The sequence below is a fragment of the Bombina bombina genome, chromosome 6 (genome assembly GCF_027579735.1).
Source record: "Bombina bombina isolate aBomBom1 chromosome 6, aBomBom1.pri, whole genome shotgun sequence".
NCBI classification, from domain to species: Eukaryota; Metazoa; Chordata; class Amphibia; order Anura; family Bombinatoridae; genus Bombina; species Bombina bombina.
The window spans coordinates 840,388,239-840,414,834 of record NC_069504.1 but is presented as its reverse complement, the minus strand read 5'-3'; the positions used below and the strand labels follow the sequence as shown (position 1 = coordinate 840,414,834).

At 40.6% G+C, this 26,596-nt stretch overlaps 1 protein-coding gene across 2 annotated transcripts in view; it reads left to right on the top strand.

Moving 5' to 3' along the window:
• Nucleotides 1–26,596, top strand: part of LOC128663748 (calcium-binding mitochondrial carrier protein SCaMC-3) — a 173,028-nt gene that overhangs the window by 131,255 nt on the left and 15,177 nt on the right. For both annotated transcript variants that reach the window (XM_053718230.1, XM_053718231.1), the window contains 2 exons: nt 1,059–1,226; nt 1,527–1,680. In XM_053718230.1, coding sequence (XP_053574205.1) covers nt 1,059–1,226; nt 1,527–1,680 — 322 coding nt within the window. The remainder of the gene's footprint in view (nt 1–1,058; nt 1,227–1,526; nt 1,681–26,596) is intronic.

Sequence of the window (26,596 nt, the reverse complement as noted above, 5' to 3'; positions counted from 1 at the left end):
AATGCTGTGTAGTGTGTGTTGTGCTTCTGCATGTATGTGAATGCTGTGTATGTTGTGCGTCTGCATGTATGTAAATGCTGTGTACTGTGTGTGTGTTGTGTGCCTGCATGTATGGGAATGCTGTGTAGTGTGTGTTGTGTGCCTGCATGTATGGGAATGCTGTGTAGTGTGTGTTGTGTGCCTGCATGTATGTGAATGTAGTGTGTGTGTGTGTTGTGTGCCTGCATGTATGTGAGTGCTGTGTAGTGTGTGTTGTGTGCCTGCATATATGTGAATGCTATGTAGTGTGTGTGTGTTGTGTGCCTGCATGTATGTAAATGCTGTGTACTGTCTTTATGTTGTGTGGCTGCATGTATGTGAATGCTGTGTAGCATGTGTGTTGTGTATGTTGTGTGCCTGCATGTATGTGCATAAGAAATAGTGAGCAGAGGGGGAGGGTAGTGGGCCTTTTTGCCCAAAAATGTCCGGGCCTTTTTTTGGTCTCAGTCCGGCCCTGATGGCAGACTTAGGTGCCTTGTGTTAAGTTTCTGAGAAAGATCCAATATAACTATGGACTTGGGCTAGCCTACTTAATTGTGGAGGCACTATGTATATGACCTCTACAGGAAGCCGTATCTAGTTATGGCTGCTACAGAAGGCAGTATCTACTTATGAGTTTTACAGAAGGCATTATCTAGTTTGTAGAAGGGGGAGAGTATATAAGTAATGCCTGGTGTCATTTCAATGAGACAATCTCTGTGCACATATAAAAGTACGGGAACTTAACTAGTAATGTCTGTAACCCAAAAACTCATTCATTTGGCTCATCAGATAGCATTGCATACAAATAAATATGTAAGTGGACTAAAATTGTGTTTAATGGCCCAAATTCTTGCACATAGACTCATAGATAAAGGAAAAGGGATAAAGCATAACCTGGTGCAAGTTGGAGAAAGGAATGTGAAGAAAATGCAGCAGTTAAATTAGAAAAAGAAAGAAAGACAGGGGTTGAAAAAGGTAGACATACGATCAAGTAGTAAAATGATATGGATTGGTACACGCTTCTGTTTTACATCTAGGTGCTGAAGACTCGTCTAGCTCTCCGCCGGACTGGGCAGTATTCTGGAATGGCTGACTGTGCCCGGCACATATTGCGTACCGAGGGAGTAAGAGCCTTCTCCAAGGGTTACGTTCCCAACCTCCTTGGCATTGTGCCATATGCAGGAATAGATCTGGCAGTATATGAGGTAATATGCTACAATGTAATACCTAATCTCATCTCAATAGTTTCTTGATTATCACATGTTGGTCACACAAAAGTACAGCTTTCTATAACTTACCATGTATATCTCTTAATATCCCTTAAATTATTTTAATATGAACCCGTCTAAATATTTATGCTGCTCTCTTTCTCTCCTCTTTCACAGCCACCCATCTTACCTTTAAGTTATCCTTTACCCTCTTTTATCCTTCTGATTTTCTCTACCACAATTCCTCCACCTCTCTACCTTATTCCTTTGCCCGTTTTTTCTCTTTTCACATAATAGACTCTAAAGAACACCTGGTTGCAGAGGTACAGAGCAAGTACCAGTGCTGATCCAGGAATTCTGGTGTTACTTGCGTGTGGTACAGTATCCAGTACATGTGGACAGATAGCCAGCTACCCTTTGGCTTTGGTCAGGACACGCATGCAAGCTCAGGGTGAGAACATGAGTATGGATTAAACTGTTAAACGCAGCTACTTTCTTTCCAATGGCATGGAGAGTCCACAAATCCATTCAATTACTAGTGGAAATTAACTCCTGGCCAGCAGGAGGAGGCAAAGAACACCCCAGAAGAGCTTTAAGTATACTCCCACTTCCCACAATCTCCAGTCATTCTTTGCCTTATACATCAGGAGGATGTGCGAAGATGGTGTCTGAAGAAATTCAAGTATAATCCTTTAATGGGTAGTTTTCCCTGCAAGCAAGGATTGGGGCTATGCTGTGTCCATGTAATCCTCTTTAGTAAGAGTAATGGTGGCTTTTAGCAGTTGGAAGACGGCGAGGTAGTCCTTGCTTACCTTCCAATATTTATGCTACCCCTATATAGAAAACCAGGGTTGGTTACTCTGCTTTTCTTTTTTCTTCAGGTCCCTGTCAGCGGTTGGATGAGGCTCTCAGACCTGAAGCTGCTGTGACTGCTTCACTTCTGAAGACCCTGGAGGGTAAGTCTTTTTCATATATATTTCACAGGAAGATATCTTGAAGGCAGAACTGGAAGATCAGGGACCTGGTGGGACCAGCTACCTCCTGAAGAGGTTCATATTTTATTATATATATATACACTGCTCAAAAAAATAAAGGGAACACTTAAACAACACAATGTATCTCCAAGTCAATCACACTTCTGTGAAATCAAACTGTCCACTTAGGAAGCAACACTGAGTGACAATCAATTTCACATGCTGTTGTGCAAATGGGATAGACAACAGGTGGAAATTATAGGCAATTAGCAAGACACCCCCAATAAAGGAGTGGTTCTGCAGGTGGTGACCACAGACCACTTCTCAGTTCCTATGCTTTCTGGCTGATGTTATGGTCACTTTTGAATGCTGGTGGTGCTTGCACTCTAGTGGTAGCATGAGACGGAGTCTACAACCCACACAAGTGGCTCAGGTAGTGCAGCTCATCCAGGATGGCACATCAGTGCGAGCTGTGGCAAGATGGATTGCTGTGTCTGTCAGCGTAGTGTCCAGAGCATGGAGGCGCTACCAGGAGACAGGCCAGTACATCAGGAGACGTGGAGGAGGCCGTAGGAGGGCAACAACCCAGCAGCAGGACCGCTACCTCCGCCTTTGTGCAAGGAGGAACAGGAGGAGCACTGCCAGAGCCCTGCAAAATGACCTCCAGCAGGCCACAAATGTGCATGTGTCTGCTCAAACGGTCAGAAACAGACTCCATGAGGGTGGTATGAGGACCCAACGTCAACAGGTGGGGGTTGTGCTTACAGTCCAACACCGTGCAGGACGTTTGACATTTGCCAGAGAACACCAAGATTGGCAAATTCGCCACTGGCGCCCTGTGCTCTTCACAGATGAAAGTAGGGGCACACTGAGCACATTTGACAGACGTGACAGTCTGGAGACGCCGTGGAGAACGTTCTGCTGCCTGCAACATCCTCCAGCATGGCCAGTTTGGCAGTGGGTCAGTAATGGTGTGGGGTGGCATTTCTTTGAGGGGCCGAACAGCCCTCCATGTGCTCGCCAGAGGTAGCCTGACTGCCATTAGGTATCAAGATGAGATCCTCAGACCCCTTGTGAGACCATATGCTGGTGCGGTTGGCCCTGGGTTCCTCCTAATGCAAGACAATGCTAGACCTCATGTGGCTGGAGTGTGTCAGCAGTTCCTGCAAGACGAAGGCATTGATGCTATGGACTGGCCCTCCCGTTCCCCAGACCTGAATCCAATTGAGCACATCTGGGACATCATGTCTCGCTCCATCCACCAACTTCACTTTGCACCACAGACTGTCCAGGAGTTGGTGGATGCTTTAGTCCAGGTCTGGGAGGAGATCCCTCAGGAGACCATCCGCCACCTCATCAGGAGCATGCACAGGCGTTGTAGGGAGGTCATACAGGCACGTGGAGGCCACACACACTACTGAGCCTCATTTTGACTTGTTTTAAGGACATTACATCAAAGTTGGATCTGCCTGTAGTGTGTTTTTCCACTTTAATTTTGAGTGTGACTCCAAATCCAGACCTCCATGGGTTGAAAATTTTAATTTCTCCAACATAGGTGTGTCCGGTCCACGGCGTCATCCTTACTTGTGGGATATTCTCCTCCCCAACAGGAAATGGCAAAGAGCCCAGCAAAGCTGGTCACATGATCCCTCCTAGGCTCCGCCTTCCCCAGTCATTCTCTTTGCCGTTGTACAGGCAACATCTCCACGGAGATGGCTTAGAGTTTTTTAGTGTTTAACTTCTACCTCTCTCTCTTTTTGGATTAAAAGCATCATCAGATTGGCTTATGAGACTGCCGGACGGCAGCCTCCTGAAAGAATCACAGCTCATTCCACTAGGGCTGTGGCTTCCACATGGGCCTTCAAGAACGAGGCTTCTGTTGATCAGATATGTAAGGCAGCGACTTGGTCTTCACTGCACACTTTTACCAAATTTTACAAGTTTGATACTTTTGCTTCTTCTGAGGCTATTTTTGGGAGAAAGGTTTTGCAAGCCGTGGTGCCTTCCATTTAGGTGACCTGATTTGCTCCCTCCCTTCATCCGTGTCCTAAAGCTTTGGTATTGGTTCCCACAAGTAAGGATGACGCCGTGGACCGGACACACCTATGTTGGAGAAAACAGAATTTATGTTTACCTGATAAATTACTTTCTCCAACGGTGTGTCCGGTCCACGGCCCGCCCTGGTTTTTTAATCAGGTCTGATAATTTATTTTCTTTAACTACAGTCACCACGGTATCATATGATTTCTCCTATGCAAATATTCCTCCTTTACGTCGGTCGAATGACTGGGGAAGGCGGAGCCTAGGAGGGATCATGTGACCAGCTTTGCTGGGCTCTTTGCCATTTCCTGTTGGGGAGGAGAATATCCCACAAGTAAGGATGACGCCGTGGACCGGACACACCGTTGGAGAAAGTAATTTATCAGGTAAACATAAATTCTGTTTTCCATTTTTTAATTTTTGTGTGATTTTGTTGTCAGCACATTCAACTATGTAAAGAACAAAGTATTTAATTAGAATATTTTATTCATTCAGATCTAGGATGTGTTATTTTAGTGTTCCCTTTATTTTTTTGAGCAGTATATATATATATATATATATATATATATATATATATATATAGTTTATATATATATATATATCTGTTACTTCAGATATATTGCGGCTGAGCAGCTAGCTGGTTTTTACCAAGTACAGGGAATTTTGACGCTCCCATAGCAGGGTATTTCTATTGATAACCCTGGATTTATGGTGTGTGGGGATTGGGTGTTATGGTAATACTTTCTCTCACACTTTGTTTTCCCTACTCGGTCCATTTTTACGGATCCTTATAGTGCTTAGAGTTTTGGGCACAATATTTATTGCATATTCCCTCTGTTGGTTAATTTGTGAGGAATAGGACCTTTGATGGCGCAGTATGTTTTTTGCATCTGATTTTGTTATAAGGGTTATGGCCGTAAGTACTAGGCTGTTGTTTTCCTTTAAATGTTTTTAACTCCTCTGTGGTTTGCTAACCTCTTAAGCGGGTATCTGGTCGGACTTCCCTTTTGGTTTACTAAGCAGAGTCCTGACTAATTGCTGGTCATGTAATTTACTCCGCCATTGTTGGCGGATACCTAATGCCGCTCTGTTATTTTCGCGGTGGTGCGTTCAGCTCTGATAACCCCAACTGAGGGATCGTTTATATTACAATCGTTGGTTTTAGAGCTGTTAGTGTTACGCTCTATCATTCCTCAATAAGATACTTAATGTGTGTGATGGGGGAGGAAATCTGCAGATGTAGGACGATGCCGGTTATTTTAAATGTGAACTGAATTGAGATCTTTTGGTGTTCATATATTTTCTATGAACTAGCCCGTTTTTATGATATTATGAGTTTGTTTCTAATAGCCTGCTTGTTTCTGCACTTCATTTTTCTAGGCATAGTTCTCTGGAAATTTGTGCGTTTTTATTTGTATCTGGTGGCAGTTCATTGTAAATGTTCCTTTTTTTGCCTTTTTATAATCTATTTCAGTAGGTCAAAGGATTCAATCCCTAGCATAGCACAGCACAGTAATATGCTAGGTTAAGACATGTATATAAGTTACTTTTTCATTCTCTCATACTGAGGAGTTTAATCATAGTGTGGGGCTTTACATATTTTTCTATCATTATAATATTTAATATTATATACTTCTGTTTTCCTAATTTCTATAGGAATTCTGTATATTATTTCTCTCATTCTGAGGTCAATATTACCGATATTGCCCTATGTTATAGGTACTTGTATTAATCTCTCTCTTTTATGAGCGGATTTTATTTAGGTCTGCGACATGTATATAGTCCTATTTGTTAAATAGGGGATTTTATTAATTACTCTCTTATTGAGGGATTTTTTTATAATGTCTGCGACATTTATGTTGCTTACTTTATACACAAGGGCTTGAATTTATTCATCTCTTATTGAGGTTATTTTTTATAGGGTCTGCGATATCTGCGTTGTCCTAGTTCATTCATATGGACTTATTTTAATCTCTCTCTCTTATTGAGGTGATTTTAACTTTTGTCTGTGTCTGTAGGCTGCCCTATTTTATATCTAGGACCCTATAGTTATCTCTCTCTTATCTAGGGGATTTTACCTAAGGGTTTGTGACAGGTATGAGTCCATGTACCATACTTTATTTCTTAGTGTCTTATTATACTAATATTTAATTGTGTATGTTTCCTTTTTAGGAATATTTTATTATAATTTTCCTCATACTGAGGGATATATCCTTATGTCTGTGACACAAGTTTTCATTTTCTCTGTGTTTTTAGACACTAATTCGTTTATTTCTAATTTTTATTGTAGAAACAAAGACATTCTTCAGTGGCGCAGACAGAGCAAACTGGTTTCTGAACCTGGAGCCCCAGGTTCAATACCAGGCAACACCCAAAAATTCTCCCTTTTGTTCAGGGGGTCAATTCTTGACTTCTATAGACCTGAAGGACGCGTACCTTCATATTCCTATTCACAGGGGACATTACCAAATCCTGCAGTTTGCCTTTCTGGACAAACACTTCCAATTTGTAGCCTTTCCTTTCGGCCTTGCCACTGCTCCTCAAATCTTTATAAAGGTTCTAGGGGCTCTTTTGGTGGGGGTCAGATTTCAGGGAATTGTGGTGGCTCTGTACCTGGACGATCTCTTGGTTCAGACGCCATCTTTTCATTTAGCAAGATCCCAGATGGAATCTCTGTTGTCAATTCTACATTCCCTCGGGTGGAAGGTAAATCTGGAAAAGAGTTCCTTGGTGTCAAACACCAGGGTATTTTTTTGGGGGGGCGGTCATAGACTTGATCTCAATGAAGATTTTCTTGAGGGAGGTCAGAAAATCCAAACTTCTTCGTCTTTCACTTCAGTCCTCTGTCCGTCTATCAGTGGCTCTATGTATGGAAGTTATTGGTCTGATGGTGGCTTCCATGGACATTATTCTGTTTGCCTGTTTCAATTGTAGACCTCTACAGTTATGCGTGCTCAGACAATGGAACGGAGACCACTCAGACCTTTCTCTGCGGATAGTCTTAGACTTTTAGACTAGAGATTTTCTGTCCTAGTGGATCTCTCAGGACAATCTGTCCCAAGAAACATGCTCCCTGAGACCATCTTGGGAGATTGTGACCGCGGATGCCAGCCTTTCGGACTGGGGAGCTGTTCGGGGATCCTTAAAATTTTGGATTCAGGAGGAGTCTGCCTTCCCAATAAATATGGAGTAAATGAGAAAAGAAGGGGCAGCGGCACCTACAGAGCACTCAAACAAAATCTATCAAAGGAGGGAAGTAACCTCTCAGGTTACAATAATACATAAGATTTAATAATACTCAGTAAAAATAAAAGGATGTGCAGTGTGTGCAATAATACTTAGATTAAAATACCACAAAGGTAATGAGTCCCAACAGCCCTGGCAATCAGATAAGAAAGCGTGAAATTCACACGTGTATTATAAGTGACCACAAGTATAAATTGCCCTGATAGCTAGATGTCAAGCGACACCAAAAGTTAACTATAAACAGAGGAAGATCCTCACACCAATTAAACTAGCTAAGGTGTACGCTTGTGAGAGCCGGTAATTTTAGGGTGGTCACAGACGGCCAAATAGCCAAACAATACAATAATATATTTCTCTTAATAAGAAAAGGCTGAAGGGAATCAGAAAAGAATACGCCTGATACTCATTTCACCTATACGACTTTCTCAAAGGCTTACCTGAACCGGGTAATCATCCCTCAAGAAATACACATTTGTGACCAATTACAGGGGTGCAGCGTAACATGCCCTCATAATAACCTATCCTAAAGCAAGACTCAATCATTGGTTAATCGTCGGTCACGTGATGCTATTGGATCACATGAACCTACGTCATCACAGTAACCATCACAACGCAGTAAACACAAATAAGTAGTCTAGTTTACACACTTTCGCCGGCATCCCTATTGTGAGTTATTACTGCAGATCTTGTCTCGATGCGACCCATTCACATCGGTATCGCATCTAGACTGATGATAGTGCGTGACATAAGATCCTCCGGTTTAGTCATATAGTGCTTAGCAGGTCATCTGACATGATGTGTCATATTTGAAAAAACACTTTGATGTAGCGATGATTATAACAAAAGTCAAACTTTCAACCCTATATGATATATGTATTATCTATGATTCATTGGGGGAGACAGTTTGATTCAAAAAGTTAAAATAATCAGTTTGGTCAATGAATATAGTTCCTTAGAATCTATATTATAGATTGAAATTGGCACTTTTATTTGTACCTATCAAATTACACCGAAAAAAGTTACCTGGCAATCGTGATGTATAGTTTATTTTAGTGCATATATGGATATTCCCAAAACTCATATGCAGGGGAATAGGTACTCCGCTTATAGATGATCATGCTGATTATCCGTCATGACACTCAGTTTTGGCACACACATGTTGCCTATTACACAGCAACATATACAGTGGACAATCACTTATTACAGAATTGGATCTCACATTAAATAAAAGCTATGATGCGTATATAAATAGAGCAAAATGCTGCGTCATTTGTGAGACCTAAAGATGTGATAACAGCATGGCTAGAAAAATCCTTGAGATGTGAATTTTTATGTAATCCATATAAAACAGAGGAGTAACATCACATGAGACTATTCTTGTCTCCAAATTACAGTCAGTTTCAATGAACCTGGTTATAAGTACGCCCCATAAACATCTTGTTCTTAAGACCTTGTGGAATCAGTGTTTGCAACCAAAATATCCACCTGCATTCAGCTTGTAGTAGCATTGATTCAATGCTGCCACCTCTTATCCCAGGTTTGATTGTTTGAAAAAACAATACTTTTAATTGGGGTTTGTTACTATGTGTTTTTAGATAATGTCTCGCTACTAGTGTCAAAACTTTATCCTTCTTCTTAGCCTCCTCAAAGATTTTAATACTATTGAGGTGTTTACCCAATCTCGTGCGTAACTCTCTTGTGGTGATCCCTATGTACTTTTCTCTTGTAAGATGTATCGAGTCCTCGGATTCATCCATACTTATGGGATATTCTAGCACCCACAGCAGAGCTGTCCATATAGCTCCTCCCTTAGCTCCACCCCCTAGTCATTCTCTCTGCCTGCTTAACTGCTAGGAAGGGCAAAGGGAGTGTGGTGACAAAAATGTTAGTTTTTATTTTCTCAAGCAAAAGTTTGTTATTTTAAATGGTACCGGTGTGTACTATTTACTCTCTGGCAGAAAAGGGATGAAGATTTCTGCAAGGAGGATGATGAGCTTAGCATTTTGTAACTAAGATCCACTGCTGTTCTCACAAGGGCCGAAGAGTACAGGAAAACTTCAGTTGGGGGAACAGTTTGCAGGCTAAACTGCATTAAGGTATGTTCAGCCTATTTTCTAGACAGACTGTGTTTTTTCTAGAAAAGGCTGGCAATATCCCCATGAGGGAAAGGTAAGCTGTATTCAGTAAAAGAGGAACCCAAGCTTGCATAAAGGGCTCATAGTTACTGGTGACACTAATAGGAAAAAACGTTTTGGTTTAATTACAAATAAAACGTTTTTTGAGGGACTTTAAGGGGTCTTTGTGGCTTGTTTAAGGGTTATTAACCCACATGGCTAGTTTAAGAAACACTCTGTGGTGTTTCTTTTAGGCCCCATAACATTGAGTTAATTTACCTCAGAAGCATCCAGCTACTTCTCCAGAGATTCCTGCTGCATTTGAGGGCTGTAAAGAGGTTTTTTTCCCCACAAATCGTTCCTAAAGGGCAGGTAGGCGCCACAGCAGAGCTGTGGCAAGGTGCTGAACGTTATTTTACCGCTTTTTAAGTTTTTTCAATACGGTTTTTACATTAAGGGGTTAATTGTTTATTTGCATAGTGGTGCAAAGTTACTAAGGCTTTATGATGCTACTGTAAAAATGTTGTTTTGTTTACTGCTTTTTTACACTGTTTTGCAGAGTTTGTGCAGCTTTTTTTCTCTTAAAGGCACAGTACCGTTTTTGTTTAAAGTGTTATTTTCTTTGATTAAAGTGTTTTCCAAGCTTGTTTGTTTCATTACTAGCCTGTTTAACATGTCTGACACCAAGGAAAATCCTTGTTCTATGTGTTTAGAAGCCATTGTGGAACCCCCTCTTAGAATGTGTCCCACTTGCACTAATATGTCTATAAATTATAAAGAGCCTATTTTAGCACTTAAAAATATTGCAATAGATGATTATCAGTTAGAAGGAAATGAGGGTTTAGCATCTAGCTCTCCCCAAGTGTCACAACCAGTAACGCCCGCACAAGTGACGCCAAGTACCTCTAATGCGTCAAATTAATTTACTTTACAAGACATGGCCATAGTTATGAATAAAACCCTCACAGAGGTTTTCTCTAAACTGCCTGGTTTACAAGGAAAGCGTGACAGCTCTGGGTTAAGAACAAATGCTGAGCCGTCTGACGCTTTAGTAGCCGTATCCGATATACCCTCATAATGTTCTGAAGTAGGGGTAAGGGATTTGTTATCTGAGGGAGAGATTTCTGATTCAGGAAAGACGCTCCCTCAGACAGATTCTGATATGACGGCCTTTAAATTTAAGCTTGAACACATCCGCTTATTGCTCAAGGAGGTATTAGCTACTCTAGACGATTGTGACCCTATAGTGGTCCCAGAAAAATTGTGTAAAATGGACAGATACTTAGAGGTTCCTGTTTACACTGATGTTTTTCCAGTCCCTAAGAGGATTGTGACTATTGTTACTAAGGAGTGGGATAGACCAGGTATTCCGTTTGCTCCCCCTCCTGTTTTTAAGAAAATGTTTCCCATATCTGACACCATACAGGACTCGTGGCAGACTGTTCCTAAGGTGGAGGGAGCTATTTCTACTCTTGCTAAGCGTACAACTATACCTATCGAAGACAATACAAAAACAAGAAAGGGGAGAGGGAGGCGCAAACACCTCTAAATGCAGACTGTATGTACAAAAAGTAATTTATTATGGTATTCACGATAAAACACTCACACTCAGGACCCTCAAACATATGAGGTATGTAAAAACACAGCAAACATATGACACTCAAAGGTTCCTTAACGATCTGTTCAATCCAGCGTAAGAACAATCCTTTACAAAGTTCCAGTGTTCAAAGAGTACTGTTTAGATACACTGTAGAAAAGTGCAAATTTCGATCTCAACAATTATTAAAATCGTCGCCAAAAGCTCATACTACACCAGGCTGTCAGTATAAGTAAAGCCGGCTCTCCTCCAGCTGATGTGTACGGCGTGGCGTGAAGACGGTGGGCGGGGCCTAATGCGTTTCATAGGACGTCTTCCTACTTCGTCAGAGGCTGCCCACACCAAGTCTCCGCCGTCTTTTATTAGTCCAACCAAACCTTCCTAATATCCTTTTGGATATCTACAAGAAATAGTTAAGGATATGACTGGTAGATTACGATCCCCATTATATAGATCTGTGTGACATCGGTATGCCTAATGTTCAATACTCAGCATGTGAAATAAATGGATATAAACTTATGCTATAACGATATTAAGTTAAGCATACAAATTTGATTGCCACACTGTGAAAAAGGATATGCTGTACAATACCTACATAAAACATTACCCAATCAAAACATGATACTGTTTCAAACCCCCAATACGCTTGATATTAAACCCATTTAGGGCTATTCTCATATATTATATAAGGGCAATACATCATTTAAAAATTCTTAAAAATAGTATTTACATAAAAAGATATTTTATTTGATTCATAGATACTATATTCAATTAAAAGTGGTGCATATAAAAAAATATATTTTATATATATATATATATATATATATACATAAGAATTAATACGGTATAGAACTTGTAATTAATAGACACATAATAAAACCATTTTATAAAAATGTATACATATCTGTACATACACATATATCTGTACAGGGGCAAGTGCTCCTCTATAAGTTAAAAATATATAAATATGTGTACATATTGCAATTTAAACCATATGACTGTGCTGGATAAGCGAGTAGGTGCATAGACCATAATGAAATCATAGGTGGGTTATACACACACATATGTATACATATATATAGGCCTAAACAGAATTTACCTTGTGTATATGTTGGATATCATACCAATCAATATTACACTATATTACTCATCTATAAGAAATGCTGCAAGATCAATTTCTCTATTCATACCATGGGGCTCCATTGATCCCAAAGTATGAATCCAGAATGTTTCTCTACGTCTCAATTTAATTAATCTATCTCCACCTCTTTTATCAAGTGGAACCCTTTCAATTGCCTTTACTTTTAGACCACTAGGATCTCCATTGTGAATCAAATTGAAGTGAGCTGAGACTCCATGATTAAGAATACCTTTCTCTATGTTTGACAGATGTTCCCTAAAGCGAGTTTTTAGACTACGTTTTGTTCGGCCTATGTAAATCTTCTTACATGAGCATGTTAACTGGTAGACAACATGGGTACTCTTACAGTTAATGGTCTCTTTAATTTCATACTGTTAATTCTTGTCTTTCAATGATTAAAAATTAGTGTTACAGGGATCATAATGTGCACAACTCACACATCCCCTTCTCCCACACTTAAAAAACCCTTTTGATCTTCTTTGTAACCAATTAACTTGTCTATCTACCTCTTTCAGTCTGCTAGGTGCTAAAATACTTTTAAAATCAAGGTTCTTTCGAAATATTATATTTGGTCTCTCATTCAGAACATCTTTTTGAATAGAGTCCTGTAGGAGAATAGGCCAATGTTTAGCTATACTCTTTTCTATTTGTCACGAGGCTCTATTATATTTTGTCACAAATAAAGGTTGATCTTTCAAACATTTTTTATGTTGTTTCTTTTGTAGTAGATCTGACCTATTGAGGTTGCTCGCTGTTATGTAAGCATTTTGCAAATGTTGAGCATCATACCCCTTACTTAAAAATCTATTCATAAGGATCTCAGATTCTTTTCTAAAAGTGTCCTCATCCGTACAGTTCCTTTTCACTCTCTGGAACTGTCCGTATGGGATGTTCTGGATCCATTTTCGGTGATGGCCACTCTTAGCATGTAAATATGCATTTGTGTCCGTTTCTTTTCTAAAGAGACTCGTGATGATTTCACCATCTCTATGTGACAGATTAAGATCCAGAAACGTAATACTTTCTTTGTTATGAGATTCCGGAGATTTCACATTTCTCAATTGTCTGCAAACCAGACAAAGAGAGAGGCGTTCTTACGCTGTGTAGACGACCTACATACCATGGGAGTAATCCGCCCAGTTCCAAGAGCGGAACAAGGGCTAGGTTTTTACTCCAACCTGTTTGTGGTTCCCAAAAAAGAGGGAACTTTCAGACTGATCTTGGATCTCAAAATTCTAAACAAATTACTCAGAGTACCATCTTTCAAGATGGAGACTATTCTTCCTCTGATCCAGGAGGGTCAATATATGACTACCGTGGATTTAAAGGATGCGTATCTACACATCTCTATTCACAGAGATCAATTCCTCAGATTCGCCTTTCTGGACAGGCATTACCAGTTTGTGGCCCTTCCTTTTCGGGTTGGCCACGGCTCCCAGAATTTTCACAAAGGTGCTAGGGTCCCTTTTGGCGGTTCTAAGACCGCGGGGTATAGCAGTGGCACCTTATCTAAACAACATCTTAATTCAGGCATTGACTTTCCAGCTAGCCAAGTCTCACACGGACATCGTGTTGGCTTTTCTGAGATCTCACGGATGGAAGGTGAACATAAAAAAGAGTTTCATTCCTAGGGACTCTGATAGACTCGGTAGAAATGAAAATATTTCTGTTACAAACTGCTATTTGTAACTGGCCCTTTAAATGGAAAATTGCCCTGCTTCCCTGGATTTTGGGGAAGCCTATTTGCCAGCCTCCTTCCTCATGACTATGGCCCCTGGAAGATTGTACCCCTGAAAACCTATTAACTTTTATTGGGTGTGTATGGCCCTTTAAGAACCGTCTGGGGACATATTGTGACTTTGGTGAACAATGCCCCTTTAAGACTATGTCCCCAGACCTGTAAAATAACTTGTCCCTGGCTTTCTCCCACTTGGTTCAGTAAATAGGGCTTACTGAACCAAGTACCACACAGGCAGAGTGTTCCACAGAAAGGGAGCACTGTTACAAAAGCATTAGTTTTCATTGTGTGCCATTAAGAGTTAATTTTGTTCAGCTTCAAGAACCTATTCTAAATACAAGTTTGCTGGGATCAGCTCTAATTAAGTTTAGTGATAAACATTCCCATTGTCTAATCAGACTGCTAGTTGATAAGGTGGACTGCATTGTTTTCTTGTGTTTAAACTTGTTATCTGCTGATGAAATGTAATTCTACTATGGCCTTTCAAAGGGCGTTGCCTCTCTATCTAAATGTATCAAATGTGTGATTGGGGATTTTATGCCTCCCCCTGAGAGTCTCCTTTTTGAATGTAACCTCAATAAAAAGCAGGCTGTGTGTTCCAGCACATCAGACCTATTCTGACCCTCTAACTTGCAGCCTTGACTCATGTTTGTAGGGGACAGCTATAATCACTACAGGGATTGCTATGCTCTATATACTCCCTTAGCTACTGAGCTCCTGTAAGAGCTCTTGTTCCTGATCCTGCTTCGCTGTACAGAAGGAAGAGGTTCACCTACTGGAGCCTGGTCGTAGGTCCAGGGCGCAGAGCAGATGGCGAGATACCAGCCCAGCAGCGGTGGTTCGTAGAGTCTGCATTACGTATGGTGGCTACGCAGTAGTTATAGTGTCTACGGTACTGATGATCCTTTGGTGAGCGCTAGGAGCATCCTTTTCTACGGTCCAACTTCCAGCCAGCCTGGAGGCAACCGTAACATTTGGCGGTAGTGGTGGGATGGTGTCCTAGTGCAAGGAGCAGCACCCCAACAGCACTGGTATCGTAGGAGAGTTATTGAGGGCAACGCTAGCCACTGCGCAGCGTCCCTACCTACAGCAGCATGGAGCTGACAAGATACTGGTCAGAACCCTGTGAAGAGCACCTCAACCGGATCCGTCGCTATGAGGGTGCTGATTTCGTTCCAGAGGTAAAGAGGCGGCTAGTCCGATATGGTCCAGACCCTGCGCAGGAGGTAGTCGCATCATCCGGCAATTGGATACTGAGAACGAAGCGGCACGAGCCTTTGAGCGCCAACTGTGGAGTTTGAGGGCATGGACACCTGGTCTCCAGTGAGAAAGTGAGTTACAGGGAGAGGAGAGCAGCGACCTCCCTCCCTAACGGCAGTATACCGTGCAGAGGGAAGAGACAACCGGTCTCTTTCCCCAACCCCAACCAGAGATACCCGAGGCAGCAGGCCTCATAGACTGGTCCTGGGAGGACCCCCAGCAGGCAGGTGGAGATGGGACCGCAGTCTCTCTACCGGCCCTACAGGGATGCTGGGCAGGCGGCCCAGATCCCCAGCGACAGACCCAGCTACAGGGAGGGGAGAGCATCGACCTCCCTCCCCAGCTGGAGTGTGCCTTCCAGGGAGAGGAGACAACCGGTCTCTCTCCCCAGCCGCAGCATGTTCCACAGGGAGCGGAGAGCATCGACCTCCCTTCCCAACGGCCACCGGAGTATCAGGAGGAGGAGGTAAGCCAATCTCCCCCTCCCCAGCTAACTCCTAACTTGGGCCCAGGGTTAACAGTGGAGATGTTAACCCCCACTGACCCCCACGTTCCCTTTGCCACCGGGCAGGACTATGCCCCAATTCCCCCAGCAGAAGAGCTGGCATCAGGACAGAGCGCTGCTGGCCTCTGCCCTACAGACCCCCTTGTTACAGGACTGGCCTGCAAACCCCTCACCCCAGCAGAAGCGCTGGCACCAGGGCAGAGTGCCACTGGCCTCTGCCCCCCAAGTACCACCAGCTATTTGCCCAGCTGCGCCAGGAAGGCCGAGGATGCTACACTTTCATCCTACAACCTGGAACCTACAGACCAGTACTACTTATTGTGGGGGGGGCTACTTTGCTGCTAATGTTTATTTGTGGGTGGGTTGCGAGACTAACTTAGGCACTGACCGACAGAAGGTCAGGTGCCTGGTTAGTCTCCCTCCAAAAGGGGAGATACGTTACAAACTGCTATTTGTAACTGGAAAAAAGGGGGTGGGTCCCAGGCGCCAACCAACGGAGGCAGGTATTGATTGTACTAAAAAGATGAATCTTGAAATATTCAAGGAATAAATATGTATCAATTTATTACATTCAAAACATATAAAACATTGAAAACAATATAAACCAATATTTCATGGATCCATGATGGTTTTCACAATGGAATAAAACATAAAAACATATAAAAATATTAAAACAATATGGACGTAGTTTATAAACAATAGCTGTGATGGGTCCTCTGTGTGGGGTGCAATACAAGTGTAGATAAAGACTATACAAAACGTATATACCAAATATATATGTAGTATATATATATATATAACCTTGTGTGCTGAATACCGGATTTTGAGGATATTGTTTGCTGAATACCGGATTCTGAAGGTTTATGGTCCGGTGGTATTCCTAAATAGTGAATAGTGTGTGTGCATAGATATATAAAAAATATATATATAAACAATCCGTAGTGCTTCCAATCAAAAAAAGGAAAAAATGTGATGTGATGGTGTTAGACCATCATAACTAAATGATGATAAACATGTGAAAAAATGATGAAAAAATTGTCAATCCAAAAAAACCAAAATAAGTGTCATATGTCTCTTAAAAATCACTAGAAAAAATAAAAATCACTTGAAAAATAAAACAAAAACCCAATATAATCCAAGTGTGAGTGTCTGAGTCCAAACAAATAAGAAAAACAAGTGTGATGTGATCAACAAAATTCAGTGTTGGCTACGATGTCCTTGTTAAAAGTATATAATGCTTGATTGATGCTTGATAGATGTGAGTATCACCAAGGTAGTTTTGATTGTAGTGAATGTCACAGGGATTGTGAAGAAGTGTGTCTAACAATGAGGACTTGAATACAAATACGATCCCTTCCTAAAGGAACAGAAAAGGTATATGGTGCAGATTGTATAACAATAAAAAACAGCTAGAATAAGGCTTACCAGTGTCTACGCGTTTCGGCCTGTGCTAGGCCTTTCTCAAGACTGGTTTGTGGTTTATAGATAAGTGCCTTATATAGGGTGTTTTGACCTTTGATTAAATCGTGTATTACTTCCGGTTTCTAATCTTCCGGTATAGCCGTTTATTAAAAATGTATCTTATTTTGCTCATTTAGTGGTTCTTAATAAAACCACTTACATCGAATTATGTCTACATATATTTTTCTAAAATATGATATTCCTAAGGTTGTCAAATCTGAGTTTATGGATCATTTCTCCGATTTTGTCGTGACGTCACTTCCGGTGAGAGTTTCGTTAAGCGCTTAGTATTAGCGATCAAAGACAATTTATAAATGTTTGTAAGTGTTTTAAAAGGTTCATTACTAAATAGTAAATATTTAAAATCTTTATGACTCTAATGAATGTTTTAGGGGAGTGATGTTGTTTACTCCCTTGTATTCCGTATCAGGTTAACTCTGATTGGTCGTGACATCACGGGTTAGAGCGCCTTGGTTGGGCTAAACACATTGGTCTAAACTAAGCTCGTTGGATAATTTGGGGGTGTTGTCAATATCCTATATATTCATTGATTTCCAACGTAAATAAATATCGGGTACTTTCGGCATAAATCTTAATTGCTAATTTTATGTGTCCTAGATGGTATCTTTCTTCTAAGTATAAAATAGAGGAATAATCTCTGTAGTTGAGTGGGGCAAGGGTGTTGGGTCGTTCCGTTATATTGAGATGGTATTATGTTTGTCATGCTGCGAGTGAATCGATATATCTTTCAATGTAATAACGTACATATAAGAACCAAATCTAAGAGTTAGAGAACATGAAGCTTGTACATAGGAACATGACTTTAGTCTAGTGACTGCTGTAGGGATATTAATAATCTGTCGCTTATAATGTACTATTTGTATGGTTCTATCTCGAATCATATTGGAAAATATTGCAACTAGATTACTGATTGAAACTAGCCGCTAATAAATATATATACATAGAGACCTATATGTGAAGATCCCAGGGTCTAACTGGATATTTGTTAGCGGGAGTTTATACCACTATTAGTGGAGGTATTGCAACTATTGAAACCTCCTATATGGCTTAATACATATCTTGTGGGATATTTCCTATCAACTATTGAAACCACCTATATGGCTTAATTTATATCTTGTGGGATATTTCCTATCCAGAGGATATCGATTAATGTGCAATGTGTGATATAACCAAAAGAAATATATTCCAATATCATATTTGTTTGGCAGGAAGGTCATGATATTCTACCTAAATATGTATTTGAAGATACTTGCAAATAAAAAAGTTTAGTGTTATCGGGACTTGAAAATTAGGTTTATCTAGAGCTAGTATATGTGTGTAATCTCTTGATGTTAAGAGTATTTATAACTTTTTGGGCAAAGTAATTATGGACATGTGTCATACTCATTGGAAGGGAATTTTAGAGTTGGGTTTGTTATTCGAGTGTGAGATAAAATTTCACCTCTTGACGTGATAGAACAACATATTAGCCTGGGGAGTAATTTCTCCAGATGATATTTTTAGATGAGATGATCTGTTTATTCTTATCTATGGTGTTAAAGAGACAATGAAAGTTCTTGAATAACTGTTGTATTCTTTCATATTCATAGAGACCTGTGTCTTGATTTTCAGTCTGTGTTTGCATATTTGAGGGGAATTGTATAACCAGATACTTTAAATTTAGGTCATGTTGAATAGGTGAGAGAGATCTTCTTTGTTGTTAAGACCTTTGGGGAAAAGACAGTCTAATGTAAAGATCCACCTGGATTCTGCGGCTAGCAACTTTTTCTCATAATTGCCGCCCCTCCAGTCTTTTTTGACTTTTTGGTATGATTGGTATGATGGAAGCTGTCTCACATATTTTTGTAGCATCAGGTCCACATATTCAGATAAATTGCTACAAAGCGAGCCAATCCCCGATATAATCGGTCGATCAGGTGGTAATTGAAGGGATTTATGAATTTTTGGTAAGTGATATATCACTGAAGTGATTGGATTACTGACATTGATATAATTAAACTCCTTCTCATTTAAAATCCCTAGTTGCTTAGCTTCTTCTAATAGGACCACAAGTTCTTTTCTGAATCTTTCGATGGGGTTTGAAGACAGTGCTTTATATGTGTTCTGGTCACTAAGGATTCTTTGGTTCTCCTGTCTGTAATCCGCTTCATTCATGATCACAATTCCTTTGTCTGCGGGTTTGATGATAAGATTGTGATTATTCTCCAGATCTTTAATTATATTGGTCTGCTGATTGGTCAGGTTATGTCTTCTGATCTTTAACTGTTTGGACCTAATGTCCTTTAGCTCTTTGACCACTATCGTCTCAAAGGCCTCAATGGCTGTTCCTTTGCTTTGGGTAGAATAAAAGACTGATTTTGGTCTTAGTTCTGTGTGTTTATAGGCATCGCTTGAGTTTATACCATCCCTTGTTGCCCATGTTGTTCCGTCTGTAGGTCCTTTGGAAAAGAACCTTTTTAGGGTCAGTTTCCTAACGAATTCCTTTGTATTCACAAAGGTATCGAATTTGTCCATACTTTTAGTTGGTGCGAAGGAGAGTCCTAATTCCAGAACCGAATGTTCTTCTTTGGTTAGTCTGTGGGAGCTTAGATTGAATATACAATTGTTTTTCTCTGGATCAGCCTCCTTTGCATCTTCCTTCTTTCTTATTTTTTGACCCCCTCGCCTTCCTCTGTGGGTCTTCTTTTTACTCCTGATGTGGTTGGAATATTTATTTCCACATTTCATCGTAGTTTCAGGTTCCTCTCTTTCATTTTTCCGTGTGGAAGACCCAATTCTAAAAAAGATGTGGAATTATTTGTTTTTGGGGTGGTTGGGGTCCTGTCATTGGTTCTCATACCTACCCCTTTGGTGTGTGGTTCTTGTTCACACTTTGCTCTCGTATGGAATGGATGTTCCTCTCTGTGGAATCTGTCCCTGCTCTTCCATGTAGGAGTCCTATAACCCTCTCTATCTTCATGATGGTGATGTCTCCTTCCGAGGTCTTCTTGATAGTTGTTAGAATGATAGTTACTTTCGTCGAGATCGTAATTGTATCCATAATCATCTCGTTGTCCCTGATAATTTCCCCTTTCATATTCTTCTCTCCTTGGGGACTGGTGATAGTTCCTCCATTCTGGAGTATAGGTGGGTGTCCATTGTTGACCTGGGTATCTTCTGTTGTCTCCAGGCTGTCTTCTTCTATCCGTATAGTAGTTCTCTCTAAATCTGAGCCTTTTATCATGACTATGCTCCCAATCATGGCTATTATGTTGTCCTATGTAATTATGAGTGTAATCAGGTCTGTTCCAATGGGTTTTATTGGAAAAGTGCGGTTGCGTATAATTACCTCTGTGCCGATATTGTCTATTGTCATAATCTCTATTTGGGTGATATGTTCTATTCTTATAATTCCCGCGTCTGTGTGAATCAGTTCTATGTTCATAGTTATGTGTATCCTTATATTGATTTCTGTTAGCATTTACGTCAACTGTAGGATTATTATCAACCTTTGTAGTATTGTTTATTTCTTTATTGTCTGTATTACCTACATTATCCTCTTTGTTTTCCTTTATTTCTTTACTTTCTAACTCTCTTATAAGTTTTTTAGTTTTCTTATTGATGACGTCTTCCCTAGTTTTTTTCACTTTTCTAATGAGACGATCTCTTCTCTCAGTTAGGTCTTCAGATTCTTGCCCTAAATTTTCTAAGTTAAGTAGAATCTCCTCATTTTCTTTTATCTTGCGGTCCATGTCAACCTCTAAAGATTCTCTGTATTCTATAATTAATCTCATTAGTTGTCTTGATGTTTCAATAAGGACTTTCATCCATTTATCGGAAATAACATCTGACAATGGGAAGGTGCATTCTTTGTGCGTCATAAGACCTTTAGGTATAATATCCAACTCCAAACATTTCTTGAGGAAGGATATTTCTGCCTTAAACTTAACTTCAGATATTAATAATTTTTCTAAATCTCTGAAAATAGATATTACATCTATTGTATCATCATCATCTGATTCAGTATGATTATTTGTGTTGTTTGATTTAACCTCTATACAAATGTCTTGTCTTAGAGAAGATAGAGTTGTCATTGTGTTGTATTAATCTCACAGTGACCAAATATAACCAATCTAATATGGGCAAAAAAGACAATGAGAGTGGCTGCTTATATCTGCTAGGAGAGAGCGAATACGTAATGGATTGATGATATATGCGCCTACTATGTACCTATAGCCTAGGGAGGGTGTGCCTAGCATGCACCCAAATGTAAAATAGAAAAAAGGGGGTGGGTGAAAATCCGGTATTCAGCAAACAAGATCCTCAAAATCCGGTATTCAGCACACAAGGTTATATATATACTACAAAAGTTAAAATGGGGAGAGAGTAAGCCCTAAAAAGCTTAAAAGGCTAGTAAAAGGTACATTTTAATACATATAAAAATTTACAAATGGCAATCAGACGCATGGATCCATGTCTGACTTAACAAAAATATATATATATATATAATAAACAAATCTAAAAATATCTAAAAATATCCAATGGAGTATAGCATGTGACGCTGACTTAGTGAGCCAGTGATGAGGAGTTAGAAGGACATGTACATTCAATAATATAAACAACCTAAGTGAGTGATTGAGTGCACACAATAGCTTTCAACAAAGAAAAATAGCATTCACAAAAAATAGTGTTCACAAAAATTGGCGTACATAAAAAATGTTCAAATGTTCAACCGGTTATATGTAAGTGAATCCAGTAGTGTTTCCTCCAAAGTGACGTGTAGAAATATAACGTGAAGTCAATAATAGTAGAATGTAAACATTGAGTGGGTCAAATTATTGTGGTTCAGCTGCTAAATTAAAAAATTGTAAATCCGTGAGGTGTATGGAAAACTTGAATTCAAATGATAAACAAAGGTCAAAAATCAAAAGACAAAAATCAAAAGACAAAAATATCAAAAGACAAAAATAGAAAATCAGTGATAATATTAAAAAGCACTAAAGATCTAGTGAAAACAAATCCTTAATTCAGACGTTAAAAATCCTTGGTAAGATCCATAACAAACAAATACATCGATAAAATACCTAAAAGGGAACAAAAGAGAAACAAATAGTGCAACACTGTATATGATATATAATATAGGTAATTAAAACCAAGCTCACCAGTATGCCAACGCGTTTCGGCCTAGACTAGGCCTTTCTCAAGACTATAGTCTTGTGAAAACCATCATGGATCCATGAAATATTGGTTTATATTGTTTTCAATGTTTTATATGTTTTGAATGTAATAAATTGATACATATTTATTCCTTGAATATTTAAAGATTCATCTTTTTAGTACAATCAATACCTGCCTCCGTTGGTTGGCGCCTAGGACCCACCCCCTTTTTTCTATTTTACATTTGGGTGCATGCTAGGCACACCCTCCCTAGGCTATTTGTAACTGGCCCTTTAAATGGAAAATTGCCCTGCTTCCCTGGATTTTGGAGAAGCCTATTTGCCAGCCTCCTTCCTCATGACTATGGCCCCTGGAAGATTGTGCCCCTGAAAACCTATTAACTTTTATTGGGTGTGTATGGCCCTTTAAGAACCGTCTGGGGACATATTGTGACTTTGGTGAACAATGCCCCTTTAAGACTATGTCCCCAGACCTGTAAAATAACTTGTCCCTGGCTTTCTCCCACTTGGTTCAGTAAATAGGGCTTACTGAACCAAGTACCACACAGGCAGAGTGTTCCACAGAAAGGGAGCACTGTTACAAAAGCATTAGTTTTCATTGTGTGCCATTAAGAGTTAATTTTGTTCAGCTTCAAGAACCTATTCTAAATACAAGTTTGCTGGGATCAGCTCTAATTAAGTTTAGTGATAAACATTCCCATTGTCTAATCAGACTGCTAGTTGATAAGGTGGACTGCATTGTTTTCTTGTGTTTAAACTTGTTATCTGCTGAAGAAATGTAATTCTACTATGGCCTGTCAAAGGGCGTTGCCTCTCTATCTAAATATATCAAATGTGTGATTGGGGATTTTATGCCTCCCCCTGAGAGTGTCCTTTTTGCATGTAACCTCAATAAAAAGTAGGCTGTGTGTTCCAGCGCATCAGACCTATTCTGACCCTCTAACTTGCAGCGTGGACTCATGTTTGTAGGGGACAGCTATAATCACTACAGGGATTGCTATGCTCTATATACTCCCTTAGCTACTGAGCTCCTGTAAGAGCTCTTGTTCCTGATCCTGCTTCGCTGTACAGAAGGAAGAGGTTCACCTACTGGAGCCTGGTCGTAGGTCCAGGGCGCAGAGCAGATGGCGAGATACCAGCCCAGCAGCGGTGGTTCGTAGAGTCTGCATTACGTATGGTGGCTACGCAGTAGTTATAGTGTCTACGGTACTGATGATCCTTTGGTGAGCGCTAGGAGCATCCTTTTCTATGGTCCAACTTCCAGCCAGCCTAGAGGCAACCGTAACAATTTCTGACGGAGGTCAGAAAATCAAAACTTTTAATCACTTGCCGAGCTCTTCATTCCATTCCTTTGCCATCAGTGGCTCAGTGTATGGAGGTAATCGGACTCATGGTAGCGGCAATGGACATAGTTCCTTATGCCCGCCTACACCTCAGACCACTGCAACTATGCATGCTCAAACAGTGGAATGGGGATTATGCAGATTTATCTCTTCAACTGCATCTGGACCAAGAGACCAGAGATTCTCTTCTCTGGTGGTTGTCTCAGGGAATGTGTTTCCGCAGGCCAGAGTGGCTCATAGTGACGACAGATGCCAGCCTGCTAGGCTGGGGTGCAGTCTGGAAATCCCTTAAAGCCCAGGGCTTATGGTCTCGGGAGGAATCTCTCCTCCCGATAAACATTCTAGAACTGAGAGCGATATTCAATGCGCTTCAGGCATGGCCTCAGCTAGCTGCGGCCAAATTCATCAGATTTTAGTCGGACAACATCACGACTGTAGCCTATATCAATTATCAAGGAGGAACACGGAGTTCTCTAGCGATGATGGAGGTAACCAAAATAATCCGATGGGCGGAGGATCACTCTTGCCATCTCTCAGCAATCCATATCCCAGGGGTAGAGAACTGGGAGGCGGATTTCCTAAGTCGTCAGGCTTTTCATCCGGGGGAGTGGGAGCTCCATCTGGAGGTATTTGCCCAGCTGACTCAGCTATGGGGCACACCAGAATTGGATCTGATGGCGTCCTGACAGAACGCCAAACTTCCTTGTTACGGGTCCAGGTCCCGGGATCCCCAGGCGGTACTGATAGATGCTCTAGCAGTGCCCTGGTCCTTCAATCTGGCTTATGTATTTCCACCGTTTCCTCTCCTCCCATGTCTGGTTGCCAGAATCAAGCAGGAGAGAGCTTCAGTGATTCTGATAGTGCCTGCGTGGCCACGCAGGACTTGGTATGCAGACCTGGTGGACATGTCATCTGTTCCACCATGGACTCTGCCAATGAGGCAGGACCTTCTAATCCAAGGTCCATTCAAGCATCCAAATCTAACTTCTCTGTGTGTGACTGCTTGGAGATTGAACGCCTGATTCTATCAAAGCGTGGTTTCTCTGAGTCTGTCATTGATACCCTGATTCAGGCTAGAAAGCCTGTCACCAGGAAAATCTATCATAAGATTTGGCGCAGATATCTTTGTTGGTGTGAATCCAAGGGTTACTCATGGAGTAAGATTAGGATTCCTAGAATTTTGTCCTTTCTCCAAGAAGGATTGGAGAAGGGATTATCAGTTAGTTCCTTAAAAGGACAAATATCTGCTTAGTCTATTCTTTTACACAAACGTCTGGCAGATGTCCCAGACGTTCAAGCGTTTAGTCAGGCCTTGGTCGGGATCAAGCCTGTATTTAAACCTGTTCCTCCACCATGGAGCCTAAATTTGGTTCTTAATGTTCTTCAAGGGGTTCTGTTTGAACCTATGCATTCCATAGATATTAAGCTTCTATCTTGGAAAGTTTTGTTTTTAGTAGCTATCTCTTCAGCTCGAAGAGTTTCTGAGTTATCTGCTTTACAGTGTGACTCACCTTACCTAGTTTTCCATGCAGATAAGGTGGTTTTGCGTACCAAACCTGGGTTTCTTCCTAAGGTTGTTTCTAATAGGAATATCAATCAGGAGATTGTTGTTCCTTCTCTGTGTCCTAATCCTTCATCAAAGAAGGTACGTCTGTTGCACAATCTTGATGTGTTTCGTGCTTTAAAGTTCTACTTACAAGCAACTAAAGATTTCCGTCAAACATCTTCATTGTTTGTTGTTTATTCTGGTAAACGGAGAGGTCAAAAGGCTACGGCTACCTCTCTTTCCTTTTGGCTGAAAAGCTTCATCCGTTTGGCTTATGAGACTGCTGGCCAGCAGCCTCCTGAAAGAATTACTTCTCATTCTACTAGAGCAGTGGCTTCCACATGGGCTTTTAAAAATGAGGCTTCTGTTGAACAGATTTGTAAGGCGGCGTCTTGGTCTTCGCTTCATACTTTTTCCAAATTTTCCAAATTTGATACTTTTGCTTCTTCAGAGGCTATTTTTGGGAGCAAGGTTCTACAAGCAGTGGTGCCTTCCGTTTAAGGTACCTGTCTTGTCCCTCCCTTCATCCGTGTCCTAAAGCTTTGGTATTGGTATCCCATAAGTATGGATGAATCCGTGGACTCGATACATCTTACAAGAGAAAACAGAATTTATGCTTACCTGATAAATTTCTTTCTCTTAGGAAGTATCGAGTCCACGGCCCGCCCTGTCTATTTAAGACAGGTAGTATATTTTTATTTTAAAAACTTCAGTCACCACTGCACCCTATAGTTTCTCCTTTTTCTTCCTAGCGGTCGAATGACTGGGGGGGTGGAGCTAAGGGAGGAGCTATATGGACAGCTCTGCTGTGGGTGCTCTCTCTGCCACTTCCTGTAGGGAAGGAGAATATCCCATAAGTATGGATGAATCCGTGGACTCGATACATCACAAGAGAAAGAAATTTATCAGGTAAGCATAAATTCTGTATTTTTCACATACACAAGATAGGCAATATACCACATTTCTAGTCCTGCAGTTAGTGAAACCGTACATTCTTTTCATATAACCTGAGAATGTCTTAAATTCTCTCTCATTAGTCATATATTTGCAGAAACTACAGGAACCACAAGGATAAGTCCCACAAAGATTCCTATTGGTCTTTCTTCTTGTAAAATGACTTCTTACCAATTTATTTGCAATAGTCGGAGCCCTTCTCCAACTGGTTTGAATTCTTTCACCTAGAAATTCTGTTAATTCATTGTCAGATTTCAGTATTCCAACATAT